The 24,826-nt window shown below is 43.1% G+C and overlaps 2 protein-coding genes across 3 annotated transcripts; both read left to right on the forward strand.

Moving 5' to 3' along the window:
• Positions 1 to 3,145: 3,145 nt before the first annotated feature.
• Positions 3,146 to 15,292, forward strand: LOC121545927 (serine--tRNA ligase, cytoplasmic). The gene is made up of 11 exons (XM_041856852.2): positions 3,146 to 3,329; positions 4,057 to 4,127; positions 5,918 to 5,998; positions 6,117 to 6,275; positions 6,448 to 6,591; positions 6,721 to 6,876; positions 9,488 to 9,709; positions 9,924 to 10,053; positions 10,562 to 10,719; positions 10,858 to 10,987; positions 14,365 to 15,292. Exons 1-11 carry the CDS (start codon positions 3,194 to 3,196, stop codon positions 14,520 to 14,522), a joined length of 1,545 nt encoding a protein of 514 aa, XP_041712786.2. The 5' UTR covers positions 3,146 to 3,193; the 3' UTR covers positions 14,523 to 15,292.
• An 88-nt stretch (positions 15,293 to 15,380) lies between these two features.
• Positions 15,381 to 23,880, forward strand: LOC121545928 (PTB domain-containing engulfment adapter protein 1). 2 transcript variants are annotated; one of them, XM_041856853.2, is made up of 9 exons: positions 15,381 to 15,532; positions 15,650 to 15,741; positions 15,915 to 15,986; positions 16,421 to 16,519; positions 16,767 to 16,904; positions 17,016 to 17,123; positions 17,258 to 17,317; positions 22,317 to 22,431; positions 23,706 to 23,880. In XM_041856853.2, the coding sequence occupies exons 2-9, from the start codon at positions 15,694 to 15,696 to the stop codon at positions 23,774 to 23,776; spliced, it is 711 nt and encodes a 236-aa protein (XP_041712787.1). In that variant the 5' UTR covers positions 15,381 to 15,532; positions 15,650 to 15,693; the 3' UTR covers positions 23,777 to 23,880. The 2 variants fall into 2 exon arrangements, with proteins under 2 accessions (XP_041712787.1, XP_041712788.1); XM_041856854.2 differs by lacking the exon at positions 22,317 to 22,431 and having other exon boundaries at positions 15,397 to 15,532.
• The last annotated feature ends 946 nt before the right edge of the window (positions 23,881 to 24,826 follow it).

Here is a 24,826-nt window from a genome sequence, read left to right on the forward strand (position 1 = left end):
TGGAAACATAGGCAGGACACTCCTGTGGGAGATGTATGGGGGATGATTAAGAGGATGAGTGGGGTCAGCAGAGATTGGGATCTCCCTGTGCTGAAAAGTGGGGAGATTGTTGAAGTGAGAGATATGGAGAAGGCAGAGATGTTAGCCCAGGCATTTGTGAAGGTGCACAGCTCAAATAATCTGACAGAAGAGGGCCAGCGTGGGAGAGTTGGTCAGAGGAGAACATCCTGGGGTCAGAGAGAGATGGTGGGGGATACATTGAATAGCCCTTTTACGTTGACTGAGATGAAGAGCATTAGTTAAAACTGGGGTAACATCTCTTGGGAAGGATGAGATGTGTTACATCATGATGGCTCATCTCAGTGACACTGCAATGGGGAAAGTATTGGGCCTTTACAATAAGGTGTGGCAGGAAGGGAAACTGCATGGAAGTTGGAAACAGGCGGTAGTGGTGCTAATACGGAAACCTTGGAAAGACCCTACTAGTCCTTCAAGCTATAGGCCGATAGCGTTGACATCTCATGTATGTAAACTTATGGAAAGGATGATAACGGAAAGGCTGACTTACTTTCTGGAGAGTAGAGGACTAATGTCACCAGATCAAAGTGGGTTCAGGAAAGGCAGGGGTACGATAGATCCTGTACTGTGCCTTGAGTCAGTCATACGGAAGGCACAGGCAAATAAGGAGGTGGTGGTAGCCATTTTCTTTGATGTAGAGAAGGATTATGATATGATGTGGAAGTAAGGCCTACTTATCAAGCTGGATAACATGGGGGTTGGAGGAAGGGTTTTTAACTGGATAAAGGATTTTCTTTTTGGGTGATCAATACAAGTGAGGGTGGGGAGCTCTATGTCAGAAAGCTATGAGGTGGATAATGGTACCCCCCAGGGAAGTGTCATTAGTCCTTTGTTGTTCTCCGTTATGATTGACAATGTATTCTCTCAGGTGAGACCTGATATTGGGAGGTCATTGTTTGCGGATGATGGAGCGCTGTGGAAGAGAGGGAGAAATATTACCAATACAGCCAGGAGAGTTCAAGAAGCGATTACTGAAGTAGAGCAGTGGCCCCTCAGGTGGGATTCAAGTTTTTAGTTGAGAAAACACAGACTGTGTTTTTTTTCTAGAAGGAAGGTTGGGGAGGAAATATACTTGAAGTTGTATGGAAGGAATCTGGAGAGGGTGGCAGGGTTTAGGTTCCTGGGGGTCTGGTTTGACACTCGAATGACATGGGCGGAGCATATTAAGTAGTTGTCAAAGGAAAGAAAATATTGAATGTGATGCGTTGCTTGTCAGGAATGGAGTTGGGGCCAGATAGAATGGCGTTGAAAATGATATATATAGCTCTGTTAAGGTCATCAATGGATTATGGAAGTATAGCATATAGCATATTGTCTCCCGAGTGGCGCAGTGGTCTAAGGCACTGCATCGCAGTGCTAGCTGTGCCACTAGAGATCCTGGTTCGAATCCAGGCTCTGTCGTAGCCGGCCGCGACCGGGGGACCCATGCGACGGCGCACAATTGGCCCAGCGTCGTCCAGGGTAGGGGAGGGAATGGCCGGCAGGGATGTAGCTCAGTTGGTAGAGCATGGCGTTTGCAACGGCAGGGTTGTGGGTTCGATTCCCACGGGGGGCCAGTATGAAAAAAATATATATACAAAAAAAATAATGAATGCACTCACTAACTGTAAGTCGCTCTGGATAAGAGCGTCTGCTAAATGACTAAAATGTAATGTAAATGGATCAGCAGCTCAGACATCTTTAAAAAAGCTAGATGTTATCCAGGCCCAAGCCCTAAGAATATGTTGTGGCGCACTCAGGACCTCCTCAGTGGCAGCGATGCAGGTAGAGTTGGGAGAGATGCTGTTAAAGTTAAGAAGACAACAGCTAGCCATGACATATTGGGTAACTCTACAAGGACATAAGGTTACACATCCTACAAAAGATGTGCTCCTAGAGCGCTGGGAACATGAACACATTTTGAATGCAAGCTTTGGGTGGATAGGCAATTGCATGGCGAGAGAGATGGGGTTGTTTGGGAGGGAGTTTAGCCCCTCTGTGGTTATTCCTGCTATCCCACCTTGGTTTCTCCTTCAACCAGTGATAGGTCTAGGGTTGCTTGAGAGGGTAAGAGATGTTGAGGAAGGAGTAGCTTCAGTTGTAAGTGAACATTTAAGAACACAATACTATGCTTTCTTGAATATATTCACAGATGGATCTAGGACCCTAAAACAGGGAGGATAGGAGCAGCTTTTAGTGTTCCTGAGTTTAAGGTGGCAGTGACGAAAAGAGCAACAGATCATTTATCTGTTTACAAAATGGAGTTGTTGGCCATACTATTGGCTGCAGAGTGGGTGGAGGTGGTGTGGCCAGACAGGGTAGTCATCTGCTCTGACTCCTGTGCAGCACTGATGAGCTTAAATTCATGTGTGTCTCAGAGCTGACAGGATGTATTGTATGAGGTTTTGCAGTGTTTGTATAGGGTGAAACAGATGGGGGTATTTGTGATGTTCCTCTGGGTACCAGCTCATGTGGGAGTAGAGGGGGATGAGGAAGTGGATATTATTGCCAAGCAGGCTCTTAAACATCCTAATGTTGAGATGGAATTGTCAATCAGTAAAGCAGAAGGCAAGGGATTAATAAGAACAGTGGTTAAAAACAAGTGGCAAGAGTTGTGGAACAGGGAGAGAAAGGGAAGACACCTGTATATGATCCAGGAAAAGGTGGGGGCAGGGAGGTCCTCAGGTTGAGAGAGAAGGGAGGAAAGTGAAGTCACAAGGCTGAGACTGGGACAGACAAGGCTAAATAGTACATTGAAAGTGGTGGGGAAACATCTGACTGGGAGGTGTGATCATTGTCAGGAGGAGATGGAGACAGTGGAACATGTTCTATTTCAGTGCCAGAAATATGTGAGAGAAAGGGAGCGATTGTTATTAGATTTGAGGAGTAATGGGGTTGAAGAGTCACGATTAAGTGAACTACTGGGGAAATTTTCAGGGGATGTAGTATTTAATTATGTATTTCGTTTCCTTAGGGAAACCAGATTATTGGATAGGATTTAGACCTTCACTGTCTCTGGTCCACACTCCAGTCCAGTTGGTGGCGGTAATGCACCTTAAAGTTGGTTGCCAACTGCCATATAAAATCCAATAAGAAGAAGAAGAAGAAGAAGAGTAGTAGTAGTAGTAGTATCAACATGGTGCTTGATTTGGACCAATTTAGAACCGATAAAGGCGGTGATCCTGAAGTAATCAGAGAGACTCAAAGAAAAAGGTTCAAAGACGTGTCACTTGTGGATAAACTGGTACACGCAGACACAGAATGGAGAAAATGTAAGTTCTGCCTTCTAGCTAGTTATTTGTTAACGTTACGTTAGCATTCATTCAATCGGATGACTGTTGTGTCCACATTGCTTGCTAGCTTCTTGCACTAATAAGCGGTACTCAAAAGCCGACCTTGTAGTCACCCAAACAGAAATTGACAAATTCAAGCATGATACACCAGTCCACGTTTTTAGATCTAGCTAGTTCACTAGTTGGTAGCCTGTGCTAGCTAGGTAGCTAACTAGTTAGCAAATGGCTATGTAGCTAGCCAGTTTAGCTAGCTGTGCTAGCCACCTGGGATACAACCAACAATCTTCTTACCCATGTCCTTAACTACGCATATCTGACATGTAGTTGATTGATGTCTAACATGTCTCACATAGCTAGCTAACTAACGATGTATGGTTTAGTAGTTGAACTATCGAGAAACCCAAACGATACGTCATCCTATTCACACTGACTGTACAATCTGATGCAATCCCCACCCAGTATGTGTAAAACCGATAGCCATCAAAATCTCCCACAGATGTTATTGGGACAAGATGTAACATTACGTTGATGCAGATTTGACTGAGATTTAACGTGTAGACTACTCAGCTACATTGTTATCGTTATGGTGGTCGCTTTAATATCGCCTGTCAGTGTCACTAACGTTATAACGTTAGCTACCTTCCATGACACAAGCACCATTATTGATGCATGTAATGCTGACCCTTGTCTTTTCCATGCTCACCAGGTCGTTTTACTGCCGACAACCTCAACAAGGCAAAGAATTTATGCAGCAAGACCGTTGGAGAGAAAATGAAGGTATAGGGGACATCCTGTGATGCTGGTGAACAATCCAGCCACCCCTCAGTCTTTACATAACCTTACGTTACATGGCTACCTGTTCCCCACCTCATTCTGAAAGTACAGTGGGGAGAACAAGTATTTGATACACTGCCGATTTTGCAGGTTTTCCTACTTACAAAGCATGTAGAGGTCTGTAATTTTTATCATAGGTACACTTCAACTGTGAGAGACGGAATCTGAAACAAAAACCCAGAAAATCACATTTGTATGATTTTTAAGTAATTAATTTGCATTTTATTGCATGACATAAGTATTTGATCACCTACCAACCAGTAAGAATTCCGGCTCTCACAGACCTGTTAGTTTTTCTTTAAGAAGCCCTCCTGTTCTCCACTCATTACCTGTATTAACTGCACCTGTTTGAACTCGTTACCTGTATAAAAGACACCTGTCCACACACTCAATCAAACAGACTCCAACCTCTCCACAATGGCCAAGACCAGAGAGCTGTGTAAGGACATCAGGGATACAATTCTAGACCTGCACAAGGCTGGGATGGGCTACAGGACAATAGGCAAGCAGCTTGGTGAGAAGGCAACAACTGTTGGCGCAATTATTAGAAAATGGAAGAAGTTCAAGATGACAGTCAATCACCCTCGGTCTGGGGCTCCATGCAAGATCTCACCTCGTGGGGCATCAATGATCATGAGGAAGGTGAGGGATCAGCCCAGAACTACACGGCAGGACCTGGTCAATGACCTGAAGAGAGCTGGGACCACAGTCTCAAAGAAAACCATTAGTAACACACTACGCCGTCATGGATTAAAATCCTGCAGCGCACGCAAGGTCCACCTGCTCAAGCCAGCGCATGTCCAGGCCCGTCTGAAGTTTGCCAATGACCATCTGGATGATCCAGAGGAAGAATGGGACAAGGTCATGTGGTCTGATGAGACAAAAATAGAGATTTTTGGTCTAAACTCCACTCGCCGTGTTTGGAGGAAGAAGAAGGATGAGTACAACCCCAAGAACACCATCCCAACCGTGAAACATGGAGGTGGAAACATCATTCTTTGGGGATGCTTTTCTGCAAAGGAGACAGGACGACTGCACCGTATTGAGGGGAGGATGGATGGGGCCATGTATCGCGAGATCTTGGCCAACAACCTCCTTCCCTCAGTAAGAGCATTGAAGATGGGTCGTGGCTGGGTCTTCCAGCATGACAACGACCCGAAACACACAGCCAGGGCAACTAAGGAGTGTCTCCGTAAGAAGCATCTCAAGGTCCTGGAGTGGCCTAGCCAGTCTCCAGACCTGAACCCAATAGAAAATCTTTGGAGGGAGCTGAAAGTTAGTATTGCCCAGCGACAGCCCCGAAACCTGAAGGATCTGGAGAAGGTCTGTATGGAGGAGTGGGCCAAAATCCCTGCTGCAGTGTGTGCAAACCTGGTCAAGACCTACAGGAAATGTATGATCTCTGTAATTGCAAACAAAGGTTTCTGTACCAAATATTAAGTTCTGCTTTTCTGATGTATCAAATACTTATGTCATGCAATAAAATGCAAATTAATTACTTAAAATCATACAATGTGATTTTCTGGATTTTTGTTTTAGATTCCGTCTCTCACAGTTGAAGTGTACCTATGATAAAAATTACAGACCTCTACGTGCTTTGTAAGTAGGAAACACTGCCGATTTTGCAGGTTATCAAATACTTGTTCTCCCCACTGTATGTCATGTTCAATTCTATGTGCAGATAGTGTTTCTTTCTAACCGTTCACCCTGTTCTGGGGCTTTTCTGTATACAGAAGAAAGAGCCAGTTGGGGATGATGATTCTCTCCCAGATGACGCCCAGAACTTGGAGGCCCTAACAGTAGACACACTAGCGGTAGGTCAACTCGCTAGCTAGCACTTAATCTATATGCTGATTGACGTCTTTATGGAAGATTCTATTGGACTTGTGGGTCCCATACCCATGAGTATTTCTCTTTCCTCCCTCTGTCTAGCCCCTCACGGTCACCCAGATCAAGAAGGTCCGTCTGCTTGTGGATGAGGCAGTGCAGAAATCTGACAGTGAGAGGGTAAAGCTGGAGGAGGAGCGCTTTCAATACCTGCGAGAGATCGGAAACCTCTTACATCCATCTGTGCCAATTAGTAATGATGAGGTGGGTGTCAAGGAATTGTAATTCCCATCACCAGCAATAAGGAGGTGGATGGAAGTAAACATTGCTTCTGGAAGAAAAACGCTAATTCTGGTGTCTTGTCAGCTGCATTTTGTTTTGTCTCTTTGTTTACTTTTCTACTCTCTAATTTCCCTTGACGTTATCTCCCTGCCAGGATGCTGATAACAAAGTGGAGCGCACCTGGGGAGACTGTACTGTGCAGAAGAAGTATTCCCATGTGGACCTTGTAGTCATGATCGATGGCTACGACGGCGAGAAAGGAGCTATAGTGGCAGGGAGCCGTGGCTACTTCCTCAAGGCAAGTTCTTAGTCACAAATTGTCACATGGAGCCAATACTCACAGGCGGATTCATACCAGGTGTAATTCCATTCAACTGTGGATCTTTGATCGTTATCCTTACTGACTCTTCCCTTTCTCTGTTTTTAGGGGCCACTGGTTTTCCTGGAGCAGGCATTGATCAACTATGCTCTGCGGATGCTCCACAGCAAGAACTACCAAATGCTCTACACCCCTTTCTTCATGAGGAAAGAGGTCATGCAGGAGGTGGCCCAGCTCAGCCAGTTTGATGATGAACTTTACAAGGTATGATGCATTTCAAACAAATTCTCCTTCCATTTCTATTGCAGGATAGGGCAGATGTACAAATTTTTTTCATGCCTCTTAGTTGACCTCAACCTCCCGAAGTCTGCCGTCGATTCATTTCTTTCCAACTCTCTTTCCCCTCCTTGCCTCTTTTGACTTCACCCTTTCCCAGTCCCCTCCTACTCACAAGGCAGGCAATACGCTTGACCTCATATTTATTAGAGGGTGTTCGCCTACTAATCTCACTGCAACCCCCCTCCAGGTCTCTGATCACTACTTTGTTTCTTTTTCTGTCTCCCTTTCCTCCAACCCAACACTACCCAGATGGTCATGCGCCATTGCAATCTTCACTCTCTCTCTCTCTCCCACTAGTCTCTTCTCCTGTCCTCTTCTATCATATCATCTCTCCCTTCTGCTAAATCCTTCTCCCTCCTGTTTCCTGATTCTGCCTCTTCAACCCTACTCTCCCCCTTTCCTCATACTATGACTTGCACTGTCCCCTTTCCTCCCGGACGGCTAGGCCCTCCTGCTCCGTGGCTGAGTGACTCATTGCGAACTTACAGAACCGAGCTGCGGGCAGCTGAGTGAAAATGGAGGAAAACTAAACTTCCAGAGGACCTATCATCCTTCCACACCCTCCTCTCTACCTTATCTTCCTCTGTATCGGCTGCTAAAGCCACTTTCTATCACTCAAAATGTCAAGCTTCTGCCTCTAACCCTAGGAAACTATTTTCCACTTTCTCCTCCGCTCCTCATTCACTCAGCCTATTGAGTCCACTGGTCCCACTCTCACAGAACTACCCTACGCCTTGACTTCTTTCTTCCCTCTCTCTCCATATGAAATCCTGCGACTAGTGAGGTCTGGTCGCCCGACAACTGCCCGCTCGACCCCATCCCCTCCTCCCTTCGCCAGACCATCTATGGAGACCTTCTCACTTCCCTCATCAACTCATCCCTGACCACTGGCTGTGTCCCCTTTGTCTTCAAAATGGCCCAAGTCGCTCCCCTCCTCAAGAAACCAACTCCTCTGACGTCAACTACATACTTTTTTCCTTTTCTTTCCAAAACACTTGTGCGTGCTGTCTGTGACCAACTCTCTCGCTATCTTTCTCAGAATGATCTTCATGACCCTAACCAGTCAGGCTTAAAGACGGTTCACTCAACCGAGACTGCTCTTCTTTGTGTCACGGAGGCTCGCCGCATTGCCAAAGCTGACTCTCTGTTCTCATCCTCCTAGATTTATCTGCTGCCTTCGACACTGTGAACCATCAGATCCTCCTCTCCACCCTCTCAGGGCTGGGCGTCTCAGGCTCTGCACACTCTTGGATTGCATTGTACCTGGCAGGCCTCTCCTACCAGGTGACGTGGAGAGGATCTGTGTCTGCACCACCTACTCTCACGACTGGTGTCCCCCAGGGCTCAGTTCTAGGCCGTCTTCTTTCTATACACCAAGTCAGTTACTCGGCTCAATCATATCCTCACATGGTCTCTATCATTGCTATGCCGATGACACTCAGCTACTTTTCTCCTTCCCCCACTTCTGACACCCAGGTGGCATCATGCATCTCTGCATGCCTGGCAGATATCTCAGCTTGGATGTCGGCCCACCACCTCAAGCTCAACCTCGACAAGACTGAGCTGCTCTTCCTCTCTGGGAAGGTCTGCCCGCTCAAAGACCTCTCCATCACGCTTGACAGAGTTTCCACGGTTTCCCCCTCCCAGTGCAAAGAACCTTGGCGTGACCCTGACAACACCCTGTCGTTCTCTGCAAACGTCAAAGCAGTGACTCGCTCCTGCAGGTTCATGCTCTACAACAGGGTTGCCCAACCCTGTTCCTGGAGAGTTACCCTCCTGTAGATTTTCGCTCCAACCCCAGGTGTTACTAACCTGATTCATCTTATCAACCTGCTAATTATTAGAATCAGGTGTGCTAGATTAGGGTTGGAGCAAAAACCTACAGGACGGTAGCTATCCAGGAACAGGGTTGGGCAGTCCTGGTCTACAACATCCGTAGAGTACGACCCTACCTCACATCCTACTGCAACTCACTGTTGGCTGGGCTCCCCGCTTGTGCCATGAAACCCCTGCAATTTATCCAGAACGCTGCAGCCCACCTGGTGTTCAACCTTCCCAAGATCTCCCATGTTACCTCACTCTTGGCTTCCAGCTGAAGCTCGCATCCACTGCAAGACCATGGTACTTGCCTACGGAGCTGCAAGAGGAATATAATCTATGCCATTTAGCAGACGCTTTTATCCAAAGCAACTTACAGTCATGCGTGCATACATTTTTGTGTATGGGTGGTCCCGGGGATCGAACCCACTACCCTGGCGGTATAAGCGCCGTGCTCTACCAGCTGAGCTACAGAGGACCACAGGAACTGCCCCTCCCTACCTTCAGGCTATGCTCAAACCCTACACCTCAACCCGAGCACTCCGTTCTGCCACCTCTTGGCTCTTTTACTTACTGTGATATGTGGTTGGCCCACTTAGCTATCTTAAGATTAATGCACTAACTGTAAGTCGCTCTGGATAAGTGTGCTAAATGACTAACATAAAATATGCTGATGTGGGTGTTTCTTTCGTAAATTATTCACTCTGTAACCTCTCAGGTGATTGGGAAGAGCAGTGAGAAGTCTGAGGACACGGCCATTGATGAGAAGTACCTGATTGCTACCTCGGAGCAACCTATTGCAGCCTTCCTGAGAGACGAGTGGTTGAAGCCAGAGGAGCTGCCCATGCGCTACGCTGGTCTCTCCACCTGCTTCAGACAGGAAGTGGGCTCCCACGGCCGTGACACCCGAGGCATCTTCAGGGTGCACCAGTTTGAGAAGGTCAGTGTACATTTTCTCAAAGTAGACATGGTCAATGTAGAAAAGGCCACAGCTTTGTTGGAATACATTGCATTTTATAGGCCTAATTGAAGAAGTCCTGTTATTGATAATTTACAGAACATGTCAAGCAATGCACATTTTTCAGAACAGACCTTTGTTTTTGTTAGGGCCTCTGCTAATGATTGTCAAATACTAATCAACTCTCTCCATTCAGATTGAGCAGTTTGTGTTTGCCTCTCCTCATGACAACAAGTCCTGGGAGATGATGGATGAGATGATTGGGACTGCTGAGGAGTTCTACCAGACGCTAGGGATCCCCTACCGCATCGTCAACATAGTCTCAGGTAGGTCCTGCCCAACAAACCTGTTCCTATTGGCCCCAAAATATTTATGATGTTTTGGATCTTCCTGAAATTAAATCCCATAGAAAGGTCCTTTGGGGGAAGGATGCTTGGCAGACCTTTTTGAAGTCTGTATCCAAAATGGTTATTGAGAAATAATTTATTAACGTTTTGGAAATGTGACATTTTGACCATACCCAGGTCTTCTGTGAGACACTACAACAATGAGTGTAGATGCTATAAAGCCAGTCATGCTGGCATTTGAAACCTTACTGTGTGCACTGAAATATAAGTTTAGATCAATAATACAATTTATTTTACCCACTCATGACAATAACCATAACTCATACAAGTTAACTTGACGTTTAATAACAACCTTCACATAGTATGGTATTACAATTACCTTTATTCTGCGTGATTTACGTTTGACACATAATGGACATTTCCCATGGGAGCAGTCTTACTAGCCACATGTCTGTCTGAGCCTCGGTGTCTGTCTGCTCCCACCCAGGTGCTCTGAACCATGCAGCCAGTAAGAAGTTGGACTTGGAGGCCTGGTTCCCAGGGTCCGCAGCCTTCAGAGAGCTGGTCTCCTGCTCCAACTGTTTAGACTACCAGGCTCGTAGGCTGCGTATCCGCTACGGACAGACCAAAAAGATGATGGACAAGGTCAGAGTACCCAGTATTTCCATAGAAAACCCTCCCATTATAAAATTGATAGTTCTGGATTTGCTTCCATAATCAAAAAGTCACAGTTGAATGGAGTATTTGAACCAGTTTTCACATGACTCTTCCTGTGTTCTTTAGGCCGACTATGTGCACATGCTCAACGCGACCATGTGTGCCACCACACGTGTAATGTGTGCTATCCTGGAGACGTACCAGACAGAAGAAGGTATCATTATTCCAGAGGTACTCCGGAACTTCATGCCTCCAGGTGAGCCACAGTATTTTTTACAGGTTTTGTGAAGGGGCATGCAATACTTGTGCCATATGCATGGAAGGTGGTGAGAAAGAAACAACCTTTCATGATCGCAGAGTACTTATTTTTTTTAAATAGATTTGCTTCAATGCGTGTTGCCATGAAAGCAGTTTGTGTGTGTATACTGACTGTAGGGGTGGGCGATATGAGCTAAAATTCATATCACGATATTTTCCACTGTCCAGACGATATCGATATGATATCACGATATATGACGTAAAAAATATGAATCACATTTTAATATCCCTTCTTGGTTAAATTATATTAGTTAAGGAAAAATATGTATTTGAACCTTATATAACCAGAAAGAGTGAGGCATTGGACCGTATGGACCTGAAAAGTTTTTATTTGTATTGTGCAAACATGCATTCCGTAAACATGAGGTAGGTAGGCCTATATATATATATATATATATATATAAATTAGATATTAAGTAAAATTAAATAAAAAATAACAGGAGATAAAGAAAATAAGGTAATTACAAAATAAAATACGTGTGTTTGTTTTGGCTACGGTCCGTAGATATGTAAAAAACTAACCGTTTGAAACTAAACCTTTCAAGCCTCAACCATCAATTATCAACAATATCAACAAATCTTCACTAGAACTTTCTTCACAAGTTCCGTGCCAGGAATACCAGCATGTTGACTGTTTCTGGCTTTAGTGCTGCCCTGTGACATGTCACCACATTGCCCCCAGTGCTGAATGCCCTCTCAGAGGGGCACTTGTGGCAGGGATGCATAAGTATTTCTTTGCCAGACAACTCACACGTGGAAAATTAGATCCGTGAAATCGCCACCACTCCAAAGGATCAGACTCGCTGTCTGCTGCCGTTGCCAGAATGTAGCTATTCAGCTCTTGCTCAATGATCTGCCTCTCTGAACATGAGGCAGGTGCACTGCTGGTCTGCTTAAAGAAGCTCCCAAGGCTCTTCTTGGGCTTCTTGCCTGATTGATGAGCAGTGGAAGCTTCTTTCTCCCTGTCAGTGTGATCCTCTGCAAGAGACGATTTTCCCAGGGCTGTGTTCTCCACCAGGAGGGCTTCGGTCTCTGAGGCAGCTCTCACCTTAAAAAATGAAAATAATTAAACTTTATTTGTATAGCACCTTTCATACATAAAATGCAGCCCAAAGTGCTTTACATTTGAAGCAATAAAACAAGAACAAATGAATAAATACTTAATGTCCTCCAGTTTCTCAGCGGACATGTACCTGGTCTTGAACCTTGGATCTAGAAAGGTAGCCATGGAGAGCAGCTCATCTGTTGCAGGGTCAGTGTACTTGTTATTCAAGTAATCAAGAACCTTGATCTTGATCTCTTTGGTCAGTTCTGTATCGTCCTTGCTCAGATTTAGAACCTCTGCATTTAACAGATTGATGACAGGCTTCAAATAGGACACGCTCACATACGCTTCTCCTGACAGGGCATCTGTAAAGTCCTGGAGTGGCTTCAGTGCTGCTGTGACTGATTCCAAGACCTGGATGTCTTGCCAGGTAGGTACAAGGTGCCGTGTCTTTTTGTCCCCTGCCAGGACCTGTGTAATGGCCTTTTCCTGCTCCAGGACTCTTTCCATCATTTTCAGACGAGATCCCCACCTTGTCGGAGATTCTGTGATGAGCTTGTGCAGGGGCAGGCTTAGTTCATTCTGTGCTGTCATCAGGGCCTTCTGCTTTTTCCAGCTGTATGAGAACGTGCTAACCACCTTTTTGCAAACCCCCTGTGGCCCGGGAAATCGCACACCCCTGTGGCCCGGGAGCGTTTTGGACACTCCTCTCTGGAAATTGGGAATAAGAAATCAAAATAATAGGGTGAAAAATAATCGAATCACAATACAATAATAATTAATAATAATGCATTTTTATATAGAAATCACAATACAATATAACTTTTAATCTTTGTTTGAGGATTTACGGGCATTTACATTCAACTGTTACACATTTTACAAATCTGATGTGCTTAGATTTAGCCTACGGTACATGGCTGATGTGAGCTGTATTTTTCTTAATAATAAGCATCATACAGGGTAGGCCTAGGCTACAGTCCTGAAACTTACCAATAGCATTGTGCAGCCTGTGTCCGAAACATCCAAGGTTTGCCCACTTGTTCAGCTGCAATGCCTTGATCATGTTCGATCCGCTGTCGGTCGTCATACAAACTTGACGCGACTCTTTTAATCCCCAGGACGACAGTATGTCCCTCAGCCCACCTGCAATTATTTCCCCGGTGTGGTCGTCTGGGAAATAAGACGTCTGTAGGCACTTACTTTTCAGTTTCCAGTCACCGTCTATGTAATGGATTGTGAGGCTTATATAAGGTTCTGTGGTACGACTTGACCATAGATCGGCAGTAGTGGAGAAGAATGGAATGTTATTTATCTCACTGTAAACTCTGTCCCAGCATTCTGTGTAAAGCTGTGGCAGGCATTTTTGGCTAAAATATTTGCGGCTCGGGATCTCATATCTTGGGTCCAGAGTTTGAATCAACTTTCTGAACCCCTCTTTCTCCACAGTTTGAATCGGTACCATGTCCTTCGCTATGTGATTTGTAATCGCAGCTGTGATGTCTATCCATTTTTGCTCGTCTTCTCATAGCAAGTACCGGCAGCAAATGATGATATAATTGATTGTTGAGTGCGAGTCTGGCTTGTCTTCGGGCGAGCTCCTGGGCTTACTGTCTCACGCATTCTGGTGCATTGTTCATACTCACGGACATGTATGTTTTTAAGTGATTGAACAGGTTGGTCGTGTTTCCACCTTTTGCTAAGACAACACGACGACACAACTTGCATAGGGTAGTGTTTTTGGTCGGGGTCGGAGATTTTAAAGCCAAACCAGTTCCAAACAACAGAGGTGCCCCCTTTCTTCTTAACCAATTTATCCTCCTGCTCTTGAGCAACATCAATTTCTGTGTTTTCGCTCATCCTGGATTGTAAAGTTTTCCCCCAATAGTTAACCTGCCTCCTAACTGCAGCTGCCTGCACACTTCTTTGTTGCTAGCACTACATGCGTGCAACAAGTGCATGCGACGTGCGCTCATAAAAATAGGTCAACATATTAACATACATTCTTTTATTCGTAAGAACCAAGAAAGGTTGGATTAAAAAAAAAAAAAAAAGATGTAGCTACTTAGTACTATCACTCAGTTGAAATTTGGAACAAAAAAATATTGATGCAAAATTCGAATTTATGAATTCTGAATAAATCGCGGTATCCATGATATTGCTAAATCCATATCATGGCGCGGCACAATACCGGTTTTTACTATCAAACCGGTATATCGCCCACTCCTAACTGACTGTGTACATTTTCATTCCTCTTCTGTACATTTTCTTAGGTATGACAGAGATGCTGAAGTTTGTAAAGCCTGCCCCTATTGACGTGGAGATGTCCAAGAAGCAGAAGAAACAGCAGGATGGAGGGAAGAAGAAGAAGCAGGGAAGTGGAGACCAGCTCCAGCACCGAGTGGAGAACATGTCTGTCAACGATTCCTAGACCCCATCATCCTCCCCATCATCCTTCACTCGCACCACATCTGAAAAGGGACTGTTCCGTCCTCTCACCAATACATCCATCTCATTGTGCTCTGGGTCTAGTGACCAGTCTGTCACTTTCCTCTCCTAGAGATGAGGTTCAGCCCAAAACAGACAGTTGTTATCACAGACCCCTTTTCTACTGTATGAACAGAATACATACTGAAAGGGAAAGGCCAAAGTTGTCGCTGGTTAGTGGGAAAGGGGCTGTTAACAGCTTCGGGGCAATAGTAATGTTAGGTCTGCTGCATGCAATAATCGAAACTGTAAGATCCAGACAATATCAAGTCTGAACTCTGGAATTCTCTGAAATTTCATTAGAGGCTCTCTTGTTATTGCAACATTTGGTTTTCAACGTAAGGTGACGTGAACATTCAATCAACATTTTGAGTCTGGCACAGCCAAGTGTATATAGGATGCTTTTAGAAATACAGTTGCTTTGAAGTTCTAAACTACATTTTAATTGTCTGACTGAATATCACCATAAATCACAACTATCCTCTGTAAATTCCAGAAAGGGCTGGGGTCATGAGACATCTGGACTCTGTCTTGTTTGGGCTTTTTGTGACACACCACCCTCCCCAAACTCAATAAGTGTTTTCCTACATTGTTGCTTGAGGCCATTTGCTTCTACTGCTTGTCAGGATAATACGATGTCTGTATGTACTCGCGTAAGACAAGGCATTGATAAAGTGGCGCCACTGTAACAATAATAAATCATCTGAAAAATGACTCTTTCCTAATGTATTTTTCCCAATTGTGTGAGAGATGTCAGTGCCTGCAAAAGTTTGCGGTTGATACAGCTATTGCTATCAGATAGCGTCTGACTCTGAACTGAAGGATATCAGATGAAGAGCAATAAGGAAGAATTTCATTTTGGTTAGTCATTAACCCCACTAGACTTTACACCCAAAGCAAGCTCACCACCTGAAGTCGTGTAACTACAACCGTGTGGGTAGTTACTGAAAAAAGGTAAGATCACAAATTTACCACAGTTTTGTAATTGAGAAACGGGGCCTTTCACGAGAACCTGTTGATTTAGTGGTGTAATATCCTGAAATACTATACTTCAATCATTTGTTTTTCCAGGAGCATATCCCTGTCACAGCCGGATTCATTTTTTGAGTGTAAAGATGAGTGATATCTCTGAGGATGATAATGAGATCTCTTTCACAGTTAAAGTAAGTGCACACTAACATCAAGACAGCATGAATAGTGTAATATTCATCCATTAAAATCTTTCCTAATGTAATACATATTAGGGACCATATTGTTATTCTGGCTTAGGGGGGCATTTTGATAGATTTTGTGAACATTATTGCCTTCTGTGACTGTCTCTCTTGGTCTTCATAAGTTTCTGGGGCGTGTTGAGGTGGTCCGTTCTGAGGGCATGCAGATCCTGAACGAGGCCGTTCAGAGCCTGAAGGTAAATATCCCTAACAGCTGTCCCAACCATTTTTCTCGGTCAAATGTTAGACAGTTGACAAGGGGTGCGTTCAGCAGGACTCAACATTTTGGAATGTTCAGATAGCATATTTCTATGTAGAACAATCATGCCTTTCTGACATGTAGAATAAGGAATCACGTTGGCTCTATTTGTGTCCTTGAAGTATGACTTTACAAAGTGTAATTGAATGGTTTTGTAGGTAATAGATGCAACATTTTCAAGGCACATAAAAGACATGCAATCATATCAGCATTTGTAAATAACATGGTTTCAATTAACCATTTTTTTTCAAGATCATATTACATTTACATTTACATTTTAGTCATTTAGCAGACGCTCTTATCCAGAGATATAATATATTCAATATTCAAATTCAGTGGTTGCCCAAGTCCCTGTCCTTTGCCCTCCATTAGATGCCTGACAAAGAGTTGACAGAAAAGCTGCAGAAGAAGAACAAGGTGTCTTTGTTTTTGTCAATGAGCGGGATTGACATTTTGGAGCACAAAACCAAGGTGAGAGCCTAGGGTCCAACTCCAATGGAAGATATTGGGGGGGGAACTGCTTCAATATGATGAAGTCTAAAAAGGACACATTTACATGTACGCTTGGTTAACAGAAATAAATGGGCCCCTTACATGTTTCTGCGTTTCTATACTGTTGTGTAATGCAATTGCACACTCTCCCATCCTCCATCTTCCTTTCTCTTCCTCTTGTTATCACGTATTCTCACTTACCTCTTTCCTCTTATCTTTCTTCCAGTTTATGCTGTACACATGCCCCCTCTCCTCCGTGTCCTTCTGTGCCGTCATCCCGACCGCACCCAAAGTCTTTGGCTTTGTGGCCAAACACCCAGCTGCAGACATGTACCACTGTTATCTGTTCCAGAGCAAGAAATTTGTGAGTGCAGTGCAATCATTCAGTCTTGATTTTAGGGTACATCACTAAAAGCATCTATGGGTTTTAAGTTGCCAATCTCGACCTTTTCTATTTTCTTGCTCGTCGCCCCAGTCTCATCTGCTGGTGTCCATTATCGGAGATGCATTTCGGGCCACAAAGAGAGAGGAAAGCCTTAGAGGAGGCGGACGAGATCTGATTGTGGAGGCGCTGAGGCACAAGGTTGGATTAAAGTGATTTACAGTGCATTCGTATTACAAGTATTCAGACCCCTTCATAATTTCACTGTTTTCATAATACAGTGTAATTCAGAATTAAATATTTTTAACTACATTTCTGCCCTTTTTTTTTTTTAGAATAAAGTCCTGCAGAGGGAGAATGCTGAGCTGAGGATGAGACTCAGTGCATCAGGAGATGTGAGTGAGGAAACAGTAGCCCCACCCCCCACACACACACACACATACATACACATCTTCCATTGCTTTTTGTAAATTAGGTCTGTGTAACCAGGGTTGGCTAGGTTACTTTCTAAATGTAATCCGTTACTAGTTACCTGACCAAAATTGTAATCAGCAGCGTCATTTATGGATTACCCAAACTCAGTAAAGTAATCTGATTACTTTCCCCTATAAGAGGCATTAGAAGAACACAAACATTATGTTGCATTTTACTTCATGGGTTATGTAGGCTTCTAACCCATACATTTCAACTTCAATACAGATAATAATACGATTAGGCTATATATTTGCATGAAAAACCAAAGTCTGTCAGATTTCTACTCATTCCAATTAATTAAATACCCCTTGATCTTCAAGAATAGGACTTTGAAATATGGAAATATAGATGAGTCAAATTGTTTTACCTGAGCATAACCCAAAAACTAAGGGCTTCTTAGCCTACTCTATTGTTTATGTATTTTGTTGTTATGGAGGACTGATTGGGCTCATTGTTTTGAGTTGAAAAATAAATGCTGCTCTCATGGAATGGCATGCTTTGAGCATTATCGAAAGTGCTATTTGCGTGTGAAAAAATGAATGGCATATGCCACATTTGCTATAGGCCTGTTGTTTACGTTTTAGATGGTGACACTTTGATATCTTGATCATTTGCAGCTGTTTACATTGCCGCGGGAAGATGTTTTGGGTTGGGGTTTTCTCCGCTCATTACAGCAGAAATAAAGGCCTAGTTTAATCATTTACAAAAAAATATATATATATATAGTGCATTCGGAAAGTATTCAGACCCCTTGACTTTTTCCACATTTTGTTATGTTACAGCCTTATTCTAAAATGGATTATGTTCTTTTTTTACTCATCAATTTAAACACAATACCCCATAATGACGAAGCGAAAACAGGTTTTTAGAATTTTTTGCAAAAAAATTCAAAACTAAAAACAGAAATACCTTATTTAAATAAGTATTCAGACCCTTTGCTATGATACTCGAAATTGAGCTCAGGTGCATCCTGTTTCCATTGATCATCCTTGAGATGTTTCTACAACTTGATTGTAGTCCACCTGTGGTAAATTCAATTGATTGGACATGATTTGGAAAGGCACACACCTGTCTATATAAGGTCCCACAGTTGACAGTGCATGTCATAGCAAAAACCAAGCCACGAGGTCGAAGGAATTGTCCGTAGAGCTCCGAAACAGGATTGTGTCGAGGCACAGGTCTGTGGAAGGTTACCAAAAAATGTCTGCAGCATTGAAAGTCCCCAAGAACACAGTGGCCTCCAACTGAGCAATCGGGGGAGAAGGGCCTTGGTCAGGGAGGTGACTAAGAACCCGATGGTCACTCTGAAAGAGCTCCAGAGTTTCTCTGTGGAGATGGGAGAACCTTCCAGAAGGACAACCATCTCTGCAGCATTCCACCAATCAGGCCTTTATGGTAGAGTGGCCAGACGGAAGCCACTCCTCAGTAAAAAGGCACATGACAGCCCGCTTGGAGTTTGTCAAAAGGCACCTAAAGGACTCTCAGATCATAAGAAACAAGATTATCTGGCCTAATGAAACCAAGATTGAACTCTTTGGCCTGAATGCCAAGCGTCACGTCTGGAGAAAACCTGTCACCATCCCTACGGTGAAGCATGGTGGTGGCAGCATCATGCTGTGGGGATGTTTTTCAGCGGCAGGGACTGGGAGATTAGTCAGGATCGAGGGAAAGATGAACAGAGCAAAGTATAGAGAGATCCTTGATGAAAACCTGCTCCAGAGCATTCAGCCAGAGCCCGGACCTGAACCCGATCGAACGTCTCTGGAGAGACCTGAAAATAGCTGTGCAGCGATGCTCCCCATCCAACCTGACAGAGCTTGAGAGGATCTGCAGAGAAGAATGGGAGAAACTCCCCAAATACAGGTGTGCCAAGCTTGTAGCGTAATACCCAAGAAGACTCGGGGATGTAATCACTGCCAAAGGTGCGTCAACAAAGTACTGAGTAAAGAGTCTGAATACTTATGTAAATGTGATATTTCAGTTTTTATTTTTAATAAATTTGCAAACATGTCTAAAAACCTGTTTTTGCTTTGTCAATATGGGGTATTGTGTGTAGATTGATGAGGGAAAAAAAACAATTTAATCCATTTTAGAATAAGGCTGTAACATAACAAAATGTGGAAAGGGGTCTGAATACTTTCCGAATGCACTGTATATATACAGTACCAGTTAAAAGTTTGGACACACCTACTCGTTCAAGGGTTTTTCTTTATTTTTTACTATTTTTTACATTGTAGAATAATAGTGACGACATCAAAACTAAGAAATAACACATGGAATCATGTAGTAACCAAAAAAGTGTTAAACAAATCAAAATATATTTTAGATTCTTCAAAGTAGCCACCCTTTGCCTTGATGACAGCTTTGCACACTCTTGGCATTCTCTCAACCAGCTTCATGAGGAATGCTTTTCCAACAGTCTTGAAGGAGTTCCCACAAATGAGGAGCACTTGTTGGCTGCTTTTCCTTCACTCTGCGGTCCAACTCATCCCAAACCACACATGCGGAGATCATCCGTTCACCTACTATGTGTCTCACAAAGACACGGCGGGTTGGAACCAAAAATCTCAAATTTGGACTCATCAGACCAAAGGACAGATTTCCACCGGTCTAATGTCCATTGCTTGTGTTTCTTGGCCCAGGCAAGTCTCTTCTTCTTATTGGTGTCCTTTACTAGTGGTTTCTTTGCAGCAATTAGACTATGAAGGCGTGATTCATGCAGTCTCATCTGAACAGTTGATGTTGAGATGTGTCTGTTACTTGAACTCTGTGAAGCATTTATTTGGGCTGCAATCTGAGGTGCAGTTAACTCTAATGAATTTATCCTCTGCAGCAGAGGTAACTCTGGGTCTTCATTTCCTGTGGCCCCTCATGAGAGCCAGTTTCATCATAGCGCTTGACGGTTTCTGCAACTGCACTTGAAGAAACCTTCAAAGGTCTTGAAATGTTCCTTATTGACTGACCTTCATGTCTTAAAGTAATGATGGACTGTCATTTCTCTTTGCTTATTTGAGCTGTTCTAGCCATAATATGGACTTGGTCTTTTACCAAATAGGGCTATCTTCTGTATACCACCCCTACCTTGTCACAACACAATTGATTGGCTCAAATGCATTAAGAAGGAAAGAAATTCCACAAATGTACTTTGAACAAGGCACACCTGTTAATTGAAATGCATTTCAGGTGACTACCTCATGAAGCTGGTTGAGAGAATGCCAAGAGTGTACAAAGCTGTCATCAAGTCATGTATATATATATACTTTTTTTTGGGGGGGGTTGATTTAGCATCCCTACTTCCGTGGCTATGGCTGTTTAGGTCTATCAAAAATGCCAGAGTTTGAGCATATGTCTGAGCATATGTCCGTTAGGCCTATGGACCTTTTTTTTTCATCAGCACAAATTAGATTGAGCAATAAAAGCCCCAGTCGTGGTCAACTTAAATTAAACTACTTTTTGACATGTGTGGAGCACAATACCACAGAGGAGTTTAGAAGGGAGGAACTCCCTCAAACTTTTATTCCAAAGGCTGGGATCTGCACTATGCAGCTGTTGCAAGAGCGCATTTTTCACTGGCTGTCCACTCGTTGCAAAAACAATAATTGATAGGCTGCTTAAACTTCTACAATTCAACCATTATTTGGTTAAAATACACCTATACATTTGTGAACAGCCTTCTACAACAACCACAATCCATAAGGTGCAAATAAATGAGGGAGCAGCATGATTCACATCATTCCGCTATATGAGTATACCAAACATTAGGAACACCTTCCTAATATTGAGTTGCACCCCCGGCCTCAGTTCGTCAGGGCATGGACTCTTCAAGGTGTCGAAAGCGTTCCACAGGGATGCTGGCTCCCATGTTGACTCCAATGCTTCCCACAGTTGTGTCAAGTTGGCTGGATGTCCTTTGGGTTGTGGACCATTCTTGGTACACACAGGAAACTGTTGAGTGTGAAAAATCCAGCAGTGTTGCAGTTCTTGGCACAAACCGGTGCACCTGGCACCTACTATCATACCCCGTTCAAAGGCACTTAGTTATTTTGTCTTTTGTCATCCTCTGAATGGTACACATACACAATCGATGTCTCAAGGCTTAAAAATCCTTCTTTAACCTGTCTCCTCACCCTTCATCTACACTGATTGAAGTGGATTTAACAAGTGACATCAGTAAGGGATCATAGCTTTCACCTGGATTCACCTGGTCAGTCTATGTAATGGAAAGAGTAGGTGTTCTTAATGTTTTGTACACTTGTGTAAAAGGCCTAAGTGATATCCTTGTCGCCCGTTGAGTACACCACTGCTGTCATCCTTACTTCCAAGCATTTATTCAAGTTGGATGTATAGGCTAATCTTTGGATGCCAATAGCATTCGCACCACATTGGGAGACATACTGTATCTTGAACTGCAGCCTACAAAAGCCTATTCCTGCTCTTTTCCCGCGATCCATCAAATGCTCGCTCAGGCGGAACAAACTTAAACTTGCTCATTTTTTCTATGCTGATTTCAATGTCATGAAGATTTCTTTCACAAACATCCTTTCAGAATTTTAAAGTAATCATAGTAATCAAGTTTTTCAAAAGTATCTGTAATCTGATTACAATATTTTTGCTGGTAATGTAACGGATTACAGTTCGTTTTTTTTGTAATCAGTTAATAATAATATATAATAATAATATGCCATTTAGCAGACACTTTTATCCAAAGCGACTTACAGTCATGCGTGCATACATTTTTACATATGGGTGGTCCCGGGGATCGAACCCACTACCCTGGCGTTACAAGCGCCATGCTCTACCAATTGAGCTCACACGTACAGTTACATGTAACGTACTCCCCAACCCTGTGTGTAACATTGCATGATGGAGAAGAGGTCTCCTATGCCATGCCAACTCTGCTCTCTGTGCTTTTTATCACAGGAGGCAGACAGGGCTGCTGGAACCACAAACAGACATCAAATTGACCTCACAAGGTCCAAAAAAAAGCAGACCGAAGCACAGAAACTCTCACACTTAGACATGTACCCTCACAATAGTGAGTACTTTTACTTACAGTGGGGAAAAAAAGTATTTAGTCAGCCACCAATTGTGCAAGTTCTCCCACTTAATAAGATGAGAGAGGCCTGTAATTTTTATCATAGGTACACGTCAACTATGACAGACAAAATGAGAAAGAAAAATCCAGAAAATCACATTGAGGGATTTTAATGAATTTATTTGCAAATTATGGTGGAAAATAAGTATTTGGTCAATAACAAAAGTTTCTCAATACTTTGTTATATACCATTTGTTGGCAATGACACAGGTCAAACGTTTTCTGTAAGTCTTCACAAGGTTTTCACACACTGTTGCTGGTATTTTGGCCCATTCCTCCATGCAGATCTCCTCTAGAGCAGTGATGTTTTGGGGCTGTCGCTGGGCAACACGGACTTTCAACTCCCTCCAAAGATTTTCTATGGGATTGAGATCTGGAGACTGGCTAGGCCACTCCAGGATCTTGAAATGCTTCTTACGAAGCCACTCCTTCGTTGCCGGGCGGTGTGTTTGGGATCATTGTCATGCTGAAAGACCCAGCCACGTTTCATCTTCAATGCCCTTGCTGATGGAAGGAGGTTTTCACTCAAAATCTCACGATACATGGCCCCATTCATTCTTTCCTTTACACGGATCAGTCGTCCTGGTCCCTTTGCAGAAAAAACAGCCCCAAAGCATGATGTTTCCACCCCCATGCTTCACAGTAGGTATGGTGTTCTTTGGATGCAACTCAGCATTCTTTGTCCTCCAAACACGACGAGTTGAGTTTTTACCAAAAAGTTCTATTTTGGTTTCATCTGACCATATGACATTCTCCCAATCCTCTTCTGGATCATCCAAATGCACTCTAGCAAACTTCAGACGGGCCTGGACATGTATTCAAACAGGTGCCATTAATACAGGTAACGAGTGGAGGACAGAGGAGCCTCTTAAAGAAGAAGTTACAGGTCTGTGAGAGCCAGAAATCTTGCTTGTTTGTAGGTGACCAAATACTTATTTTCCACCATAATTTACAAATAAATTCATTAAAAATCCTACAATGTGATTTTCTAGAAGAAAAATTCTCAATTTGTCTGTCATAGTTGACGTGTACCTATGATGAAAATTACAGGCCTCTCTCATCTTTTTAAGTGGGAGAACTTGCACAATTGGTGGCTGACTAAATACCTTTTTCCCCCACTGTATAGCAGCAGTCCAGCTATGCTGTCATCACACCCAGGCTGAATTTTGTTTAAAATCTAATAATATAATTGATGTATTTTTCATCATTTCCAGTAACATTTCAATGCAGTGATGACACAGCCCCTTTACTGAGAACACAGGAACTGAACATGACAGATGTTTGAAGAGGAGTGGCCATGTCAAATGGATTGTAATGCAACACACATGTTGATGATACCATGACTCTTTCTAACTAAACTATAATGTCTGAATAAAACAATGAATAATAGCTAGATATGTTTGAGTCTTTATTTAATATACTTTTATATTCCAAGGATCATGCAGTTTCTCTCTACATTTAGTCTATGGATATACATTACATTATTTCAATACATTATTTTATTTTTGTTATGTAGGGATGTGCAAAAACTGAAATTTCTCAAACTTCTTCGAATATAAAAAAAGACTTGCAAGCAGGCACATTTTAATCAGGAAATGTAACTTTAAGAGCTGTTTCAAGCACCCATTAGAATGAAGCAGAGCGCAACACAATCGTTTAAGTGGTAAGGTGAAAGCAACCGACTAAGACACAAGTCAGGGAGGTGCATCTGCAACAAGGGAAAGTCGTACACTGATGTGGTTTCAGCAGCAAGGGTGTCGCAGTGTTGCCATTGTTTATAAAAGTTGTTCTTTATAATGTCAAAATTAATGTCTCAAACCCCCATATCACACACTCACAAACTGAAAATATAAATGTATGTGTACATTGTACAATCAATCGGTGAGAGAGAGCGCCTCATATCACATGAATTTGTACATATCCACTGTATACATGAATTGTGCAAAGTTGGTTCCTCTTTCAATCATGTCTTTGGTCATGTTCGGGTGGGTCAAAGAAAAACATCCTAATGATTGGTTGACAATAGAGCCTCCAGGATGCAGGATGACGTTGGTGAAGAGCAACTGCAATAGGGGGTACAATTGGAGGGTTACTTAGTAGCAATGCAAATATCATGGTACAGCTATATGGACACTCAATCACTATGTTATTTTGTATTGGTGAATTTACAAACATATATAATGATAAATAGATTTGAAACTTGTATCTCATTATGGTATGTGGTGAAATAAGTATAGCCAGTTATAATTGTTATGGCTTGGCAGATAATAACAAAAGAAGAACAATATTTACATGGCTCAAAGAGGAATATAATATCCATTGTTTACAGGAAACT

This window comes from Coregonus clupeaformis, chromosome 30 (genome assembly GCF_020615455.1).
Source record: "Coregonus clupeaformis isolate EN_2021a chromosome 30, ASM2061545v1, whole genome shotgun sequence".
Classification (NCBI taxonomy): domain Eukaryota; kingdom Metazoa; phylum Chordata; class Actinopteri; order Salmoniformes; family Salmonidae; genus Coregonus; species Coregonus clupeaformis.

Bases quoted from the DNA above. Each gene is read 5' to 3' on its own strand.
- LOC121545927 (XM_041856852.2), top strand. From the start codon at position 3,194: ATGGTGCTTGATTTGGACCAATTTAGAACCGATAAAGGCGGTGATCCT. The intron at 10,054-10,561 runs GTAGGTCCTGCC...GCTCCCACCCAG, and splicing joins CATCGTCAACATAGTCTCAG to GTGCTCTGAACCATGCAGCC. The intron at 10,988-14,364 runs GTGAGCCACAGT...ACATTTTCTTAG, and splicing joins CCGGAACTTCATGCCTCCAG to GTATGACAGAGATGCTGAAG.
- LOC121545928 (XM_041856853.2), top strand. From the start codon at position 15,694: ATGAGTGATATCTCTGAGGATGATAATGAGATCTCTTTCACAGTTAAA. The intron at 16,520-16,766 runs GTGAGAGCCTAG...TCTTTCTTCCAG, and splicing joins TTTTGGAGCACAAAACCAAG to TTTATGCTGTACACATGCCC. The intron at 17,318-22,316 runs GTGAGTGAGGAA...TTTTTATCACAG, and splicing joins GACTCAGTGCATCAGGAGAT to GAGGCAGACAGGGCTGCTGG.